The 16,747-nt window shown below is 30.7% G+C and overlaps 1 protein-coding gene across 2 annotated transcripts in view; it reads left to right on the forward strand.

The window, feature by feature from the left end:
* LOC143224907 (A disintegrin and metalloproteinase with thrombospondin motifs 6-like) overlaps positions 1-16,747 on the forward strand; it is a 68,222-nt gene that overhangs the window by 39,601 nt on the left and 11,874 nt on the right. For both annotated transcript variants that reach the window (XM_076453378.1, XM_076453371.1), the window contains exons 7-13: positions 1,505-1,548; positions 5,660-5,765; positions 6,782-6,928; positions 8,841-8,988; positions 11,240-11,347; positions 12,508-12,653; positions 16,144-16,207. In XM_076453378.1, coding sequence (XP_076309493.1) covers positions 1,505-1,548; positions 5,660-5,765; positions 6,782-6,928; positions 8,841-8,988; positions 11,240-11,347; positions 12,508-12,653; positions 16,144-16,207 — 763 coding nt within the window. The remainder of the gene's footprint in view (positions 1-1,504; positions 1,549-5,659; positions 5,766-6,781; positions 6,929-8,840; positions 8,989-11,239; positions 11,348-12,507; positions 12,654-16,143; positions 16,208-16,747) is intronic.

Consider the following 16,747-nt stretch of genomic DNA (forward strand, 5'->3'; position numbering starts at 1 on the left):
AATTTCTAATGCTCATACCAGGATGTTTTGAAAAACATCTTTTATTTCATAAAGTGTATAAATATCTCTTGTACTAAATGCTCGTTATTACATACTTATAAGGCTTTGAGTCTTAAAATGAAGTTAGAGTGAAAAATATATATATATATAATCAGTTTTCTCTCTATGCAGATCTTATGTGGCATATTAAATTTAAAACATAAATTCAAATAAAAATTTCCTTAAGACAGGGTTTAATTACATCCAAACTTCTAAAATAAATCTTTTTTAGAAATTTTTGAATACAGAGGTTGAATATGTTATATGCAAGCAGTTTTGGAGCTTCACCAAGTTGTTAAAGCTCATGTCCCCAGTATCTGATTATACTCTGTCTGATGACCATGCACCTTCTCAATGGCTATATAGCATAATTTTTGTTTTGAAAGGCTCCATCATAATAATTTCATACCCAAAGCATACAACTTCTTCCTGCTGACATTCCCTAAATTCATCTAGTGTAATAGGGGTAAGGTTCCCAGCTCCAGTGTCAACAGTCCAATTATATAGAAAGCCATAACTAATTCAACTGGCATATTTAAAATAGCATGAAAATTATTTTCTTTCTCTGTCTGCATAAGGCATGCAATGGTTGCAAGAATATGTTGTTAAATCAGCTTGCATATACACAAATTGTATTGCTTCTCCAGATGGGTATCTGTCTTGACTATTTCATGCACTTTAACTTGAGGCACATTTATGAATTTTGCCACTGATCTTTTTGTTAGTTGGTTCTTATCTGTTTCACAACACTGCACTTTTTTTTTACTACAGCTTGAATATGACTCATTATTTGTGTCTGAACATTTTCTATCATCCTTTTCTTTTACCAATGCCACTAAGTAAAATGGGTGTTTTTATCTTAGAAATTCTATCCCCTTCAAATCTGAACACATCGTTATGATCTGAGTTATAAATAATTTGCATTGGAAATGGCTGTTGTATGCCTTCCCCTAAGCAGTCAATTTTAGTTGTTGTCACACTACTTACAAACCATCAAACGAAGACAAATGTAGTTCTGCTACATGCCATTTCACTTTGACTTTATATGGCTTGCAGTTGTTATTTTAACTTACTAACTTGCATATTCAATAATGCACTTAATTCTTTGTATATGGTGTAAGTGTTTTGCTTTTGTGTTCTATCTGTTAATTTTTATCTGCTTTTTCTGGTGCAGTATGATCAGTAAAGAATTTTGTTAAGTGACCAAAAGATGCTTGTCATGAAATCAATATAGGAACTGTGATTCCCACTTTGCCTCTGAAGAAGAAAGGTACACCTTTCAAAAAAAAATGTTGGGTAACAGAATTTTTATTCATTCTTATCAAGAGTTCTTGAACCTATGTGTGTTTCTAACATAATGAATATAGGAACTGTATCATTCTAATCATAAATAGTCTTTGTTTCACCATGTATATTACCAAATATTTGATGTGTATATTAAAATTTGTGTCATTTTATTTTTCAGGAATGATATTTGCTATGACAAAGATGAGCCTTGTGATACCTTAGGTATAGTATGTAAAACTTAGTCTTCTTCTGTGATACAAACAAATTAGTCATTACTTTTCTATGTTTAAGCATAGTCTAGTGAGTAGAAAAAAAATTCCAAAGTAATCTTGAATTGAAGTGAGTTCACAAACATCAATGTATCCTACATCAAATATTCTTGCTGAGGTGCACAAAAGTAACCTTGAATTGAAATGGGTTCACAAACATCAAAGTACATAAAAAAATAAAGAGAATATAATATTCATAGCTCCACTATTATATTCACTCCATAAAAATTGGCAGCACTGATTATACATCATATTCATTTTCCACTGAATCTAACAGAATAAGATATTTTTAAGCACTCAAGAATGACAGTATTATATTATTCCAATACATTATAAACTATAAAGACACTCTCTAGAGTGCATAACCCTGCCATGCAGCATTGATCATAAGCAGTTAATTTCTTTCTTCAGACACATGGGCTGATTAGCCACCTCAAGGGAGAGGAATAGGGTGCAGATGGTGATGATGTCACCGGAGGGCATGTTGCCAAAGGAAGCATTGCTAGGCCACCATGACAGGTGGACTTGACATTATACTTTTAAGATGTGGAACTATAATCATAATGTGTAATCAAGGATTAGATTTAATGCAGCCAATTTATGTATAAAACACTAATTCATTAGTTACATATTTAATCATACCATTTACCATTTCTTAAGCTTAAATCAGAAAGATTGTCATAAATTTGCATGTTAAATGAGCATCCTTTTCAAGATAACTGATTTACATATAAAAGGTTAGGAAATGGTAAACGGTATGATTAAATATTAACTAATGAATTAGTATAAATGGAGGATGGTGAGCTTACTGTCTAAATATGTCAACAATTACTAAATTCAATTAAATGTAAAATTATTATTGATTTAATGTATTAAAAAGCTCTTGACACAATATTTCTTTCTATCATTTTATTTATTATGTTTTTAGTAAAATAGTGATTCATGTAGAGTGTTATACATTCAAATTAAAGCTATATCTGTTATAGCCAATACAAAAGGTCAAAAGCTTTTTTAAACTTGACATCCCTGTATATTTTCTAAACCAAAGTCTATCAAGCCAGTCAATGGTCTTTGATATCAACATGTGACTCATGTCAGGAGACAAATGTATGGACTTTATTCAGATAAATTTTTAAATTGTAACAAAATTAAATCACTTACAACATATATACTCATAAAGTGGAACAGTATGTTAAATTATATAGAAATTTAAACATGAATGATAAAAATAAATTATAGGTTATAATAACTGCATCGTTCAAGTGATGGATAATATATATGTTATAATACTTGTCTTTTTGAGTTCTGAAAGTGAAATAACACATGTCTCATGGAACATTGTTTGAAAAAAGTTTGAACACTTTAGTAATTTATTTAATACTTTCTCAAGATGCAAAAGAAGTTTGGAGGAGTAATTGCTAGTCATCAACTACCTGATCATGTAAAAAAACAATTGTGTATTGTAAATCTGGATCTGCATTATAAACCTGGTATCCTCTGTGTCTGTATTTACTTTGGTTGTAATGAAAACAGGTAAATATTTTGATCCATTAGGACAGCCTCCACATAAGAAAATTCATCAAAAACAAACTGTTGAATGGGGTCTTAAAAAAAAAAGACTACAATAACTATATTTGTTGTGTATGGACTATATTATTTATGTTATGAATATTATTCATTTTGACATGTGTCAAAATGCAAATTCCTATCTAAATTTGGATCCCACAAAGACATTAATGATACATTTGTTCATGATTTTGTTGCAAAAAGTTTGCATGCACATACATACTTTATAGGTATAATTATTTGTGTAGATCAGATTGCTGAAACATTATTGTGAGATAATTACTAACTAATAAAGTGATAAAAAGAAATATTGTGTGAAGAACTTTTTATTGTTGAAATCAGTAATAGTTTTACGTGTAATTAAATCTGGTAATTATTGACACATTGAGATAAGAAGCTTATCATCTTCCAAATATAGAAACACTATCTTAGTAATTAGTTATATGGATAAAGACAAACTAGTGAAACATTAAGCTTTCCTTAAGTTTGCATGATGAATAAGCATCCTTTTAGGAGCATAAGTGATTTGTAAATAGAAGGTCAAGAAATGTACTCAAATTGACTAAAATATCTATCTTAACATTGATTACATGTTGAGATATGTATGATGATCACATCGTGATTGTGATTCCATTTTGAGAAATTGTGAAATCATGACAGTCTAGTAATCCATTCTTTGGCAGTGCATCCTCTGGTGACAATTCATAGATGTAATTGTCTCTACCTTTCATCCTCTTCCCTCTCTAAGGTGACCAGTCAGCACGTATGTCTTAAGTGAGGAGGTAAGTACTATCATGTTCGGCCCTCAAAAAATGCAAAAATGAGTCTGTATGTTTATCATTATCAATGGACCCAAACTATTTTTGACAGGATAGTGAGAAATGACATTCTATAAATGTCCACTATGCTCGAGTTATAGAGTAAAAGTAGTTTGAAAAATCAGTTCCCATGTTAAGAGATGGAGAAATTTTGTCTTTTTGTGACATTGCTATGACCTTAACTCTCTTAAAAACTACTCACTTTTAAGTTGGAATGTAATCCAAATGTACTAACTTTCATTCATATCCATTCAGCTGTTGTAGAGAAATCATGATGACAAAGACACAACCAGAGATGGTGGAGGTAATAACAAAATGTTTTGTTGTAAAATGAAATGCAAATAAAAATGAAGAAATAATATAGTTATAGGTAGTAACACTTGCAGTTTAAACATGAAGTTGGCAAAGCATTAGAAACTAGTAGGCTTAAAAATTGTGTTTAGCAAAACATAAACTGTGTATGTTTTTCTCACATTTCTCTTACTTTATTCATTTCAGTTTCAAAATCATAAGTGTGTAGAAATAGCTTCTCAGGTTATATTTTTTGTCTCCCACAAGTCACTGCCCAAAAAGCTTTTCGTAAATACCAGAACTTGCCAGCTGAGCAAGACAATGGGAGTGAAAAGAGCTTTTGAGCTCTGGTATTGAAAGATCAGATAAAATAACCATTGGTCTTTTACATTGCTTTTATCACAAATTATAAGCTAGTTATGGTGTCAGAGAATAAATAATTAAAGCAAACGTCTTTGCTGGGTATATGAGAAATAAAGTGAGAATGGACATTAGGCAAACAGAACTGGGAATATTTTGTCTGATAACTATTTGAAGCCAGGTCTACTTTCTATCCAGAATAATTAATTGAATTAGGTCTCTGTTAGTTAACAAATTGAAGTTAGTTATATGCTCAGTACAGCAGCAGTGTTGGGCCATACAAACAGCCAGTTGTTCAGCCTAGAGAGTGAAAAAACAAGGTCAGATATTTATCTAAATGTTGTTCATGTATTTGATTAGTTAGAACAAAAACTGGCACTTTTCTGAATTGTCTTCATCCATATAACTAATTAGTAAATCAGAAAGATTGTCATAAATTTGCATGTTAAATGAGCATCCTGTATACAGTTTAATCAAACAACAACAATAACTTCTGTTAGGTTGTCATACGTGAGCAAAACATACGGTATAACCAGAACAGTGTCAGTTTCAGGAAACAGTCTGAATTTAGTTATTAGGTATTTGAATGCAGCTGTACCATTTACTATAGGAAAGCCAGATAATTAAGAAGCAAATTTATTGTTTTCACTTCAAATCTAAAATAGCTGTTTACTTTTTGTTCAGTGTTTTTGCCTGAGAAACAACTGAGGTTGTGGCTTTACAATATTCAATCTGATCATATAATCAGGTTTAAATATGTCCAAGATTATGTTTATTTAGGCTTTTGTAACTCTAATCAGTAAAGCTAACATGAAGATTCAAAGCATGTCTTCATTATTTTGACAGTTTTCAGTGTTTGCATTTCGTTAATAAAGTTGTGATTTATTGTTGATATTATTTTGTATTTCTCACTAACTTTAAGCTACTTCAGACATTTTTGTGCTTTACTTTTCTTTTTCTTTCATGTTTATAGCAGTTTTTGAGTGTTGTTCTTGCCTAAAACAATAGTTTTACATATTTTGTCATCAGGGTTAGGTCAGGTGTCAGGGATGTGTGAACCTAGTAGAAGCTGCAATATCAACCAGGATATTGGTTTAATTTCTGGATTCACTATTGCTCACGAGATGGGACATAAGTATGTTTTGTTCAATTTCAAAATACCCATTATTGTTAGATTTTCATTTTTATTTGTTTATTTATTCAATTATTATTATCTTTATTAATGATTACCAATTTCAGCTTAATATAAAAGTGCATAATGGTTTTTTTATACAATAATGCAAGTGCAGGAATAGTAACTGCTTATCTTGTATATATCAGTGTTTTTCATGAGATAATGTTTTAATTGTTTCACTGATATCTAATGTATTGAAAATTAGATATTTGGTATTATTAAATAAAATTTACCCCCCAGTAACAGCAATAAGTCTGCAGATTCACACTGGTAGAAACTGGGTTTAAATATCTGTGGTGGGCAGAGCACAGATAGCCCATTGTGTAGCTTTGTGCTTAATTACAAACAAATAATTAAATACAATTTATTACTACACTGACACAGATTTGATTTATCACAAAGACAACTTGAAAGGGTGTAAATAAAATCTTAGCTTTTTATTTTGAGATTATTGAAAATTTAAACTGTTTTATGAGTTCTATGACAATTGAGATCATGTATTATATAGATTCTAACATTATTCTGGCAGTAGAGGGCCAAGTGTGACATACTAGCTAATGTACTAGGTGTTGCTTCAAAAAATGCACTCGTAACTTTGAGACCATAGGTATGGTATATAAGGCAGAGGGATCAAATTCTACCATTCAGTCATATGAGAATAATTCAAGAGTTTGTGGTAAAGTCCCTTTTTATAGCTGTCTTTCCTCTAGTTTATCATTTCACAGATAAGGTATGGCTTATGTTGTTTTACTACTAATAGTAGAACATTTCAGTAATTGAATGTTCTGGTGAACTGATAAGTATTAAACCTTTTCTTCAATTTTTTAACATAGTCAAAATAAAACTTATAGTCTGAAACACTACATTTGCCTTTCATATTTTTATAATATAATTACTCTTGGCACTCAGATTTGCTTCATTTGAGTTAATTATTATACAATGATTCTACATATTATAGTAACTTTCATCACTTACAGCTTTGGAATGCAGCACGATGGATTTGGAAACAACTGTGCTGTGGGACTAAATAGATCTGGACACATCATGACCACTCAGCTTTCTCAACTGGTCCATCCAATCACATGGTCACCTTGTAGTCGTCGTTATATAACAAACTTTTTAGAGTAAGTATAATTTGGAAACTATCATTTTGAAATCCATCTATCTGTTATAACAGTTTCACAATTTAAGCACATATTTTGTGTTGTTGTAACATGCTTATTTGCACTGATTGCTCTAAAACAGATTTTGTCAAATAATTCTATTTTTACTCTTCCCAGTGGCTCAGCAGTATTTCTGGGAACTTACAGTGCTAGTATCCGGATTGCGATGCCTGTGGTGGGCAGAGCACAGATGGCAGCCCATTGTGTATCTTTGTGTTTAATTACGGACAACAATAACAGTTGCATTTTTGCACTTATCAACTTTCTTGAGCTGCCATAAGATGACAAATGTCATCAGTAATGATAATAGAATAGTACACTGTTTCTTATGGGCATTTTTCTTCAGGCTTTACCATGGAAAAAACAGCTGAAGTACAAAACCAGTTGTGGAAACAACATTAAGAGGAATTATTGGTATAAATAAATAGGAAACTAATTAAATAAAAGACTTATTTTTACTGGCATAAATTATCAGTTTTTGCATGATACTTTAATAAGTTTGTAACGTTGTTTACCACCAATGTGCATATTTTTTATGTTTTTCACAAGTCTGTAACCACAGGTTTAAAGTAATATTATTAATAATCAGATTATTTTCATTTATACCAGCTTTGTTAATTCTGCTCAATAAGAAAAATATGGACACTGAAGCAGTTAATAATACTTGTTTGTTTGTTTTTCAATTTCGCACAAAGCTACATGAGGGCTATCTGCACTAGCCATCCCTAATTTAGCAGTGTAAGACTATAAGGAAGGCAGCTAGTCATCACCACCCACCAGCAATTCTTGGGCTACTGTTTTACCAACGAATAGTGGGATTGACTGTAACATAATAACGCCCCTGGCTGAAAGGACGAGCATGTTTGGTCTAATGGGGATTTGAACCTGTGACTCTTGGATTGCTAGTCAAGTGCCTTAACCACCTGGCCATGCTAGGCCATTCAATAATATTTAATGGTGAAATCCTTCACATATATGCCAATTGGGGTTTGGTTTGTTTTGAATTTTGCTTAAAACTATATGAGGGCTATCTGTACTATTTGTCCATAATTTAGCAGTGTGAGACTAGAGGGAAGGCAAATGGTCATCACCACCTACTGGCAACTTTTAGGCTACTCTTGTTCAAATAAATAGTGGGATTAACCATGACATTATAAAACCCCTCATGGTTGGAAAAGTGAGCATGTTTGGTGGGATGAGGATTTGATTTCTTGATCCTTAGATTGCAAGTTGAGCACCCTATCCATCAAGCAATGCTGGCAGATGTGATATAATGAGTTAGTGTGCACAAACTATAAATCCAACATTTCTTGGTTTGCTGATCACTGCTCCAAAAACTTGTTCCACAATTTTGAGCAATGTATGAGAGTGACAGTCATACCATATTGTTTTTCCAAAGAAGAGTAGGCTATGAGTTGATGGTTGGTGGTGTTGACTAGTTGTCTTCCTTCTAGTCTGTGACTTCGAAACTAAAAGATTGTGATACTCACTAATGAGATTGCCATTTTATTAATGTTCCCTAATGGCACAGTGGTGTGTCTGTGGACTTATACCGCTAGAAATCAGGTTTCAATACTTGTGATGGGCAGAGCACAGATGGTCTGTTGTGTAGCTTTTGTATTTAACTTAAAAACAAACAAAAACTTATTACTTTTGTGAAGGAATGTCATTAGAAATGTAATAGATGATCTATTTTTATTATATCAGATAATTAAACAAATTACTGATGTATGTAAGCTTTTGATTTGCCTGCTATAATCTATCATTTTAAGAGAAATGGTACAGATATTGTGCTAACAGTCTGACTAAGTTATGCAATTTCATATATTTTGTTCAAATGATTGATGTTCAGTAATGATATTTCTAATTTTAGCTCGGGACAAGGTGAATGCTTGAAGAATAAGCCAAGGTTTGAAGAGTTTGACTATCCAAGTTTTCTTCCAGGAGAATTATACAGTATTGATGAACAGTGCCAATCTCAGTACGGCTCATTATCGACAATTTGTGAGGAAGCGCAGGAGGTAGACATGGAATTTGTGTTTTGTTGATCTAGATTTCTGGTGTATTGATGAATGTCTAGAGCAAAAATAACTTAAAGCAGATGTAGAACGATGTACATGTTTATAGCATCAATTAAGTTTTCAAAATCAATACATAGTATATATTTACAGCACAAGAATAAACAATATTTAATTACACATATCTATTTTGGCATGTTTTAGAAGAGGACAAAAGTGTCACTATTAATGGATAGAACAATTTATTCATTTTCTTTGCATTTACTCCAGCTATCATAAGTAATGTTTTAAATATTATAAAAGAGGAAAAACTTGTAAGTCTAAGTTGCTAATTACTATTATAAACTAATTGCTAGAATAAATAACTTCAAATTGTCATATTAATTAATGAAGAATAATATTGAATTATACTTGCTTTTAAAACATATGCACAGAGGTTGGAGTAATGATTGAAAATGCCCAACTGAAACATCATAATAATGTGTATAGCTCACCTTTTCCTGCTAGAACAACTCCAGTTTAATGTGGTAAAACATCTGTTTACAAATTTTGAAAATTTTACTGATGAATTAGGTGTTATTTCTGGATGAGAGATATTTCTAACTCCTTGAGGAATGGAGGTGTTTGGAATATGAAAAAACCCGATTTGATTAATTTTGGATCTAGAGAATGAGAAGTCTAGAGGTAATGGGTAAAGACAGAATGTGAAGGCCAGATGTTTAAAGTCAAAATAAGAATGCTGGAAGAGTTGAATAAAGCCAGACTCTTGAAATGACCCAACTAAAATTCTTTATGTGTAAAGTGCATTGTCATCCTCAAATGTTCTATATTCAGCTAGATAAACACAGTGCATCGTGGGTAAGAAATGATAAACTATAATCTTCAAGTAAATGATCTGTTATTTTCCAATTCAGAAGAGTAATGAAACTCTTTCTGCACCATTATAATTTAATTCATGTCACAGTAGTGCTCCAAGCAACAGAACTGTCATAATTAAGCATTCAGGGTTGTATAACTCCTTCTGTTGATGTCAAAAGTAATTACATCTGTTTTATGAAAAGAGCAAATGCAAAATTGCCTGGCAAGACAATAATTCTTGGGTTCAGTGTTTGTGACCATTGCACTATTGACCATGTTTACGACTATTAGTTGGTGAAATCATTGGTTTAGGTATTACAGCACATCCAAGATAACCTGGTTTGTGAAGCAGTTATCTTATTTTGACATATGCTGTAGTTTTTCTTCCTAAAATCTATCCTCTTTGAAAGTTTGAGACCCTCAATTAAAATCATTTGCTTCTTTCTATGTCATTTGACAACTAACATGGAATAGGACTAACAAGTGCTTAAATAATTGAGATTACCTGATAAGAAATTAGTTGAATAACAAATTAATTACTTAGCTGGAAATCTAGTTAGTTTAATAATCAGCAAAGAACCAATACCTTTGTAGCAGATGTATACTCTTAGTTGGTACATCCAGATACTACAGAATATCTGTTAATAAATTTTGTCAATGTCGGAGCAACCAATCCAAATGTTACATAAAACAGCTTGACATTCATATATGTTCAAAAGAGATAGTAAATTATGTTAATTTAAAAACTAATCAACACCTAGTTTGCTTTTGTATTTCCATCTTAAACTATATTATTTTGTAATTTGAATTAAGTATTTAATGATAGCGTGATCTATTCTGTGTATATAATCCTTATGAATTTGAAATAATGCTACAACCAACTACTGTTTTCTTGTTAATCAAAGTTAATCGTTAAGTTGACAGATCTCTAGCTTATTCATGATTTAAACAGCTGTTTTGTTTTTGATGAAATTAAAATAATTTATTCAATAACCTAATAGAATGTGAAAACAATACAAATTTCTACTAATACAGGTAAGTACTGAATTTAATACCATATGTTTGTGCTGTAACTAATACAAGAAAGTGATATGAATGACAATCGTGTCGAGTTATACGTTTTGCATAATGCTTAAAATTTAAGACTTTTTATTGGTTAAGAAGCATGATGATACAATGCAATGTATCTATAAAATTTGAAAGATCATCATAAGTTTTTGGAATACTTAGAATTTATCACTGAAAGAGGATTATTATTTCATCACATCAAATGAAGTGTAAATATTATTTATCTTTTAATAGCAAACACAACAGTAGCTAATTGCTGGTATATCTTTTGCAAGAATACTATTAATAATAGGATAGAAATGTGTTTGTGATGTTTTGTGATCTAAAGGAACCCTGTGAGGCTCTGTGGTGTGAACAGCCACAAGGAGGTTGTGCAACAAATCACATACCTGTACTAGATGGAACACCTTGTAATGACACAAAGGTGATGAGTGGAGTAAGTTTCATTGTAACATATTTGTTTTTCTCTGCAAAATAACATTAAATTAGTGTGTGGAATGAAATCAAAAGTATATATTTAGAAGAAAAAAACATTTGGAAATCAAAAGCACGATCCTGATCAAGCTGCTTTTGTATATATTTAATTTAAAATGGAATTATATACTGTTTTTATTTTTGTGCTTTTCAAAAACAGTTTGAAATATATGCAATAATGATAAGCATTAGAAAGGTCTTTCTAAACCAGCAGGTTTGATATTTGTCATAAAAATCATGTAAATTGCACGTACTTGTTTTTATGTTCCTTTCAGCTTGTCTATTTCATGTTCCTAATCAGTGTGAAAAATAACTTCTGAAAAATATTTGCTAGTTACGTGGTTTTTGGTTTTCAGTTTTCACCAGCTTTCGATGTTCAAACCGCAACTTTTATTAAAGTCATTTTGAACTCTTGAATATGCCATTTAAGTTATTTAAATTGTTGCTAAAGCAAAACTATCTCATTATGAAGTAATTTGCAAAATAATCATCCAATGCAGTAGTTTAAGAAACTGAAAGAACATTTTAACAAAATCCGAAAAAGATTATTTCAAAGATATCATAACATATATGTAAAAACAGATATTTAAATTTTTATTTCAAAAATTGTTTATTATTGTGGATTTATAATACCAGTTTTAAAGCACCATATAATTACTTTTGGTTATTTAATTAAGAGAAAAATGCACCCATTGAAAGGCATTTACTTGACAACATATGCATATCTACACCTGTAAACTCATCTTATTCAGAGCTTCCATAACAAAGAGGTAAAGACAGGAACAAAGCTGTTTACAAATAGCTCATCATCATCGAGTTTTTCTATCCTCAACACTGGAAAACACTATTCTTACATGTTTTTTGTTTTTTTTTGCAAATTAAAAAAACAAACTAGCAATTTCAGCTTATGATCTCATAGCTGTTTGAATTTAATTATAATTTTTCTTTATCTATTTCAGTCTTGTCCTTGTTTCTTTAATTTATTTAGAAATTTGCTTTTTCATTTCAGAGACAATTCTAAACAAAATTATAGTTTTTTTTATACTCTTTTTTTTTAGTTACTTAATATCACTTTAGTCTATTGTTATGTTTCAACAATGTTTTTATGCTTTTTATCTCAAGTGGTGCCACAGTGGACAGTGTGTAACTCGTGGTACTAAAATTGAGAAAGTGGATGGGAGTTGGGGAAAATGGTCAGACTGGAAAGACTGTTCACGTAGTTGTGGAGGTGGAGTGGAGTTCAGTGAACGGCTCTGCAATGATCCCAGGTCAGTGACAGTGTTGGTTTAAATAGTTGCACATAATCAGTGTATAATATTGTATTATAGATGTCAGTTTACCTGATGATGAACATGAGTGGTCAAAATGTGCTATAAAGTTAAAAAGTAAATAAAAACAGTTGTCTTAAGACTTTTATTTCAAGTATGTAGAGCATTTCCTTTTCTTACAACAAACTTTACTCTAGCTGTTCACATTTTGAGAATAAATTTTATCTTGGTAAAGCTAAAATGATTATTGTTCATAGAAGAATATTTGCAGAATGTTTTATATTTATAAAGTGATATATACAATTGAGTAAAATAACATAATTTTGGGCATAACTTTGTGGTAACACCAAGTTAATTTTTTTGTTAATTATCATTACCTGTAATATGATTTTTGATAGCTTTTATAGAGTTTTATATAAAACTATTGTAATGTATTAATTAACATTTGTGGAATACAGCATTTGTTATCTACTATCACAAATTAAAGTGATCCATTACTTACTTAAATTGACAAAATAAAACATTGATTTAATAACTATAATTATGATTGTAATTTTTCGTCAGTGGAAGTGAGCGCTACTCATTTTTCCACTCAATTTCTTGCTTTTTAACAAGACTTAGTACTGAAAAAAAAATCTGTACTTATTATAACTAGGGAAATTTTAAATTATACTTGAAAATTTGATGTGTAAAATTGAGAAAGTACCTAACAACTATGTACATTATTTGCCTCCAAGGAGGAACTATGGGTGCTTTTATGTTAAATGTATTAATATAAATATAATGATGAATGTATTAAGTTAAAGATACACTTAAAAGTAACTGAGAAAATGTTTTTTATGAAATATAGTAAAACTGATTTGCCCACCAGGAGTTACTAGCAAAGTTCATGAAATAACTGCTTTCAATAGTAATAGAAAAAAAGACTTGAAGCATTTACAAATTATTTAATATATATTTCTGTAGCAGAAATGATTAGTTGTTCTCTTCTTCTAAAAATAGGTACAACAAAAGAAAAACTTGCTTAAGATTGTTTATTATAGGTTTATAACAGTTAAATGTCTTTGCATAATTTTTGGAATTTATATGTGATGGAAAATCTGATTAAACTTAATTGTGATTTGTTACAATAACTAAAACTCACAGCAGAACAAAACTAAATTATTTACTTGAGAATAATTGTGAATAAACTTTAGTATGCACATCTATCTACCACTTTATTTCAACCCATCCTCTTCACAAAGGCTTTTATAGCACATTGCATTTATTAACAAGTGGAAAATCAATTGTGTTAGGTGATTGCTGCTGCCCCATAACTGTGTAAATGTAATCATGTCACGACTAGTTTGTAAGACAGTGTGTCCAAGCAAGGTCTTCTCTAACATATGTGAGATAAAAGTATAAATGACAAGCAGGAACATTGTTAACAAAGATGGTTTTTCACTGATGTTTTGAAAAAAATATTTGCCATCAAAATTAATCAACAATAGTAGTCAAATGGGTAGAGGTCCGTCACTAAGAAAAAAGATAGTTGCCAGCTATTGGTGACTGAACTATGCAGAAGCGATTAGATGTGATTATAAAGTGCAACATGTGACATGTGTCTAATTTTACTGATTTCTTTAGTTGTGGTCAAAATGTGACTACTTTCAATCATACTGTTTGAAGGAAATTACAAACTTGTATATAATAACCACCAATCCACTCAAAACCCAGTGGCATTTCTAGAATTTTTTATTGGGTGAGGCAGATTGAGATTAAATCAGGAAGTGGGTAAAGTGTTGTTACATGCAAAATAAAGAGATATATTTGATTTTTTTAGAAGTGTTTTTTTTTTAATTACCAAACTGATGCTATTTCAAAACTTCTTGGTTTCATCTGATTGGAGGTACTTTTTTGGGGTTTATGTTGCATTGTCCAAACAAATAAACAAAAAATATGTCACTTGAAGTCACAATGTTGAGTGAATTTTAAAATATTAAAAAAACTAAATCCTGAAGTTTCTAACCATGCTACTGCTAAAATCATTTATCTCAAATGTAAAAAGAAAGATTTTATCTCATTGGATGTGGCTTGAGTACATAATCATCACCATATCTCTCATTAATGTCAAAATCAGTGCCAAAATAATTATCTCAAGTGCAAATTGAAAACTGTAGCTTCAGTAGGTGTGGCTTGAGTACTTGTTCTTTCACTTTATTTTTCACTAATGTCCCATCACTGCGAAAATAACTTATCTCAGATGCAAACAGAAAGTTGTGACTTCAATAAAGCTTAGCTTCATTGATGTTAGAATGTGAATCTGTAGAACACACGAAACACTTTATGCTACTTGTGTTGTCCAATAAATTGTCTTCAATAAATGGGATAAAATTAAGTTGCTAATACAAAACTTGTTTGATTCTTTTACATATGAGAAGTGAGAAAAATCATTGTAATAAAATTCACTCATTTGTCATCAACATTTAAATCATGTAACAACTGTTGCTTAAATTCTAATATTATTGTGAATTATATATTTAGTTAATTGACATAGAAATGTAACCATTAATGCTGAGATTAATGAATGGAAATAATCAGTTTGGTTTGTTTTGAATTTTGTCCAAAGGTACACAAGGGCTATCTGTACTAACTATCTCTAATTTAGCAGTAATAGACTTGGGGGAAGGCAGGTAATCAACACTACCCACTGCCAACTCTTTAGTTATTCTTTCACTAACAAATAATAAGATTGGTCATCACATTATAATGCTCATGGCTAAAATGATAAGCATGTTTGATGACAAGGATTCAAGGTCCTGACTCGCATATTGCAAGTCAAGTGCTCTAAACTCCAGGCAGTGCCAGTCTAAATTGAAAGAAATTCACGTTTCAGAAACCTGGAGCACCATAATGACACAGTACTGTTATGAAGTAGTTTTATTTCAAGAATGGGTTGAGTTGATGTGTTCAAAGGAAAATTAGATTATAATTAAAGTAATTGCTTCAGTACATATTTTAGTGCTGAAATACATTTTTTAAGATGTGGTTGTAAAAACATTTTCAATAAAAATATTTAAACAGAAATCAGGTGAGTTAATTGCTATTTTTATGTGTATAGTAATAATTTTCTGTAGAAGCATGTAGTAAAAAACTCACTTGTAGAAAGAGCATCACATTGTTCAATTACTGGTCATCCAATTAAGTATTTTTATTTTACTTTATTTCCAATATCTCACATATTGAAATGATGTTAGAATATGTTCTAGTTCATTGATATCCTAATATTTAATTACCTATTAACATGTTACTTTGTATTTTTTTTAGATTTCTATTCTAGTCTCTTCATATTAAACAATGAACCTAAAAAAAAACAGTTTGCAAAAAACGTTTCACAAATCTGTGTGGAATATATAGAACATCCAAGTTCACACACAAAAAGTATTATCAATATTAAAGATCTTGCAGAACATTATCTTATATATGTAATACTTTGTACATATAATTTCAGGCCTATGAATGGTGGAGAGTACTGCATTGGCCATAGGAAGAGATTTCGGATTTGCAATAATCAGGTAAACTATGAGGAAATGAAGATTAACGTGGGTTTTGCTTTAATTAATATTGATTAAATCAATTATTTATAAGCTGTTAATAACCAAACTTAACTATTGCAGTTTTGTAACATATTAGTTGAGTATCTGACACTCCCCTTCAATATCTAAAAACTATACAGTGGAGCACCAATTAAGCCGTGGACCAGTAAACCGCGAAATCACTTAAGCCGCTGTAGCAAGTCTTGTGAGCGAGGATTATCGCGGCTCACCGCTAATTTAAGAAGTGTAAAAACGCGGCTTACGAATTTAATCCTGGCTTTATAACTTCAAAGAGATATTTAAAAAGGATTTGCTTTAATTTGGGAAATAAATAAAATATATTACAATAGAAATCGACCGTTAATCTACCTTATCCTCTCTCTATGTCAGCTTTATGGAGGCCGCCATTGTTACCGAATCACACCTCTCCATACATTAAAGTTAATGCACAGTAAATCCGTGAAAAAAGTGATCAATAATTAAAGTATTATTTTTAATTCGATAATCTGATATTTTTAT

The sequence above is a fragment of the Tachypleus tridentatus genome, chromosome 1 (assembly GCF_004210375.1).
Source record: "Tachypleus tridentatus isolate NWPU-2018 chromosome 1, ASM421037v1, whole genome shotgun sequence".
In the NCBI taxonomy this organism is placed as follows: domain Eukaryota; kingdom Metazoa; phylum Arthropoda; class Merostomata; order Xiphosura; family Limulidae; genus Tachypleus; species Tachypleus tridentatus.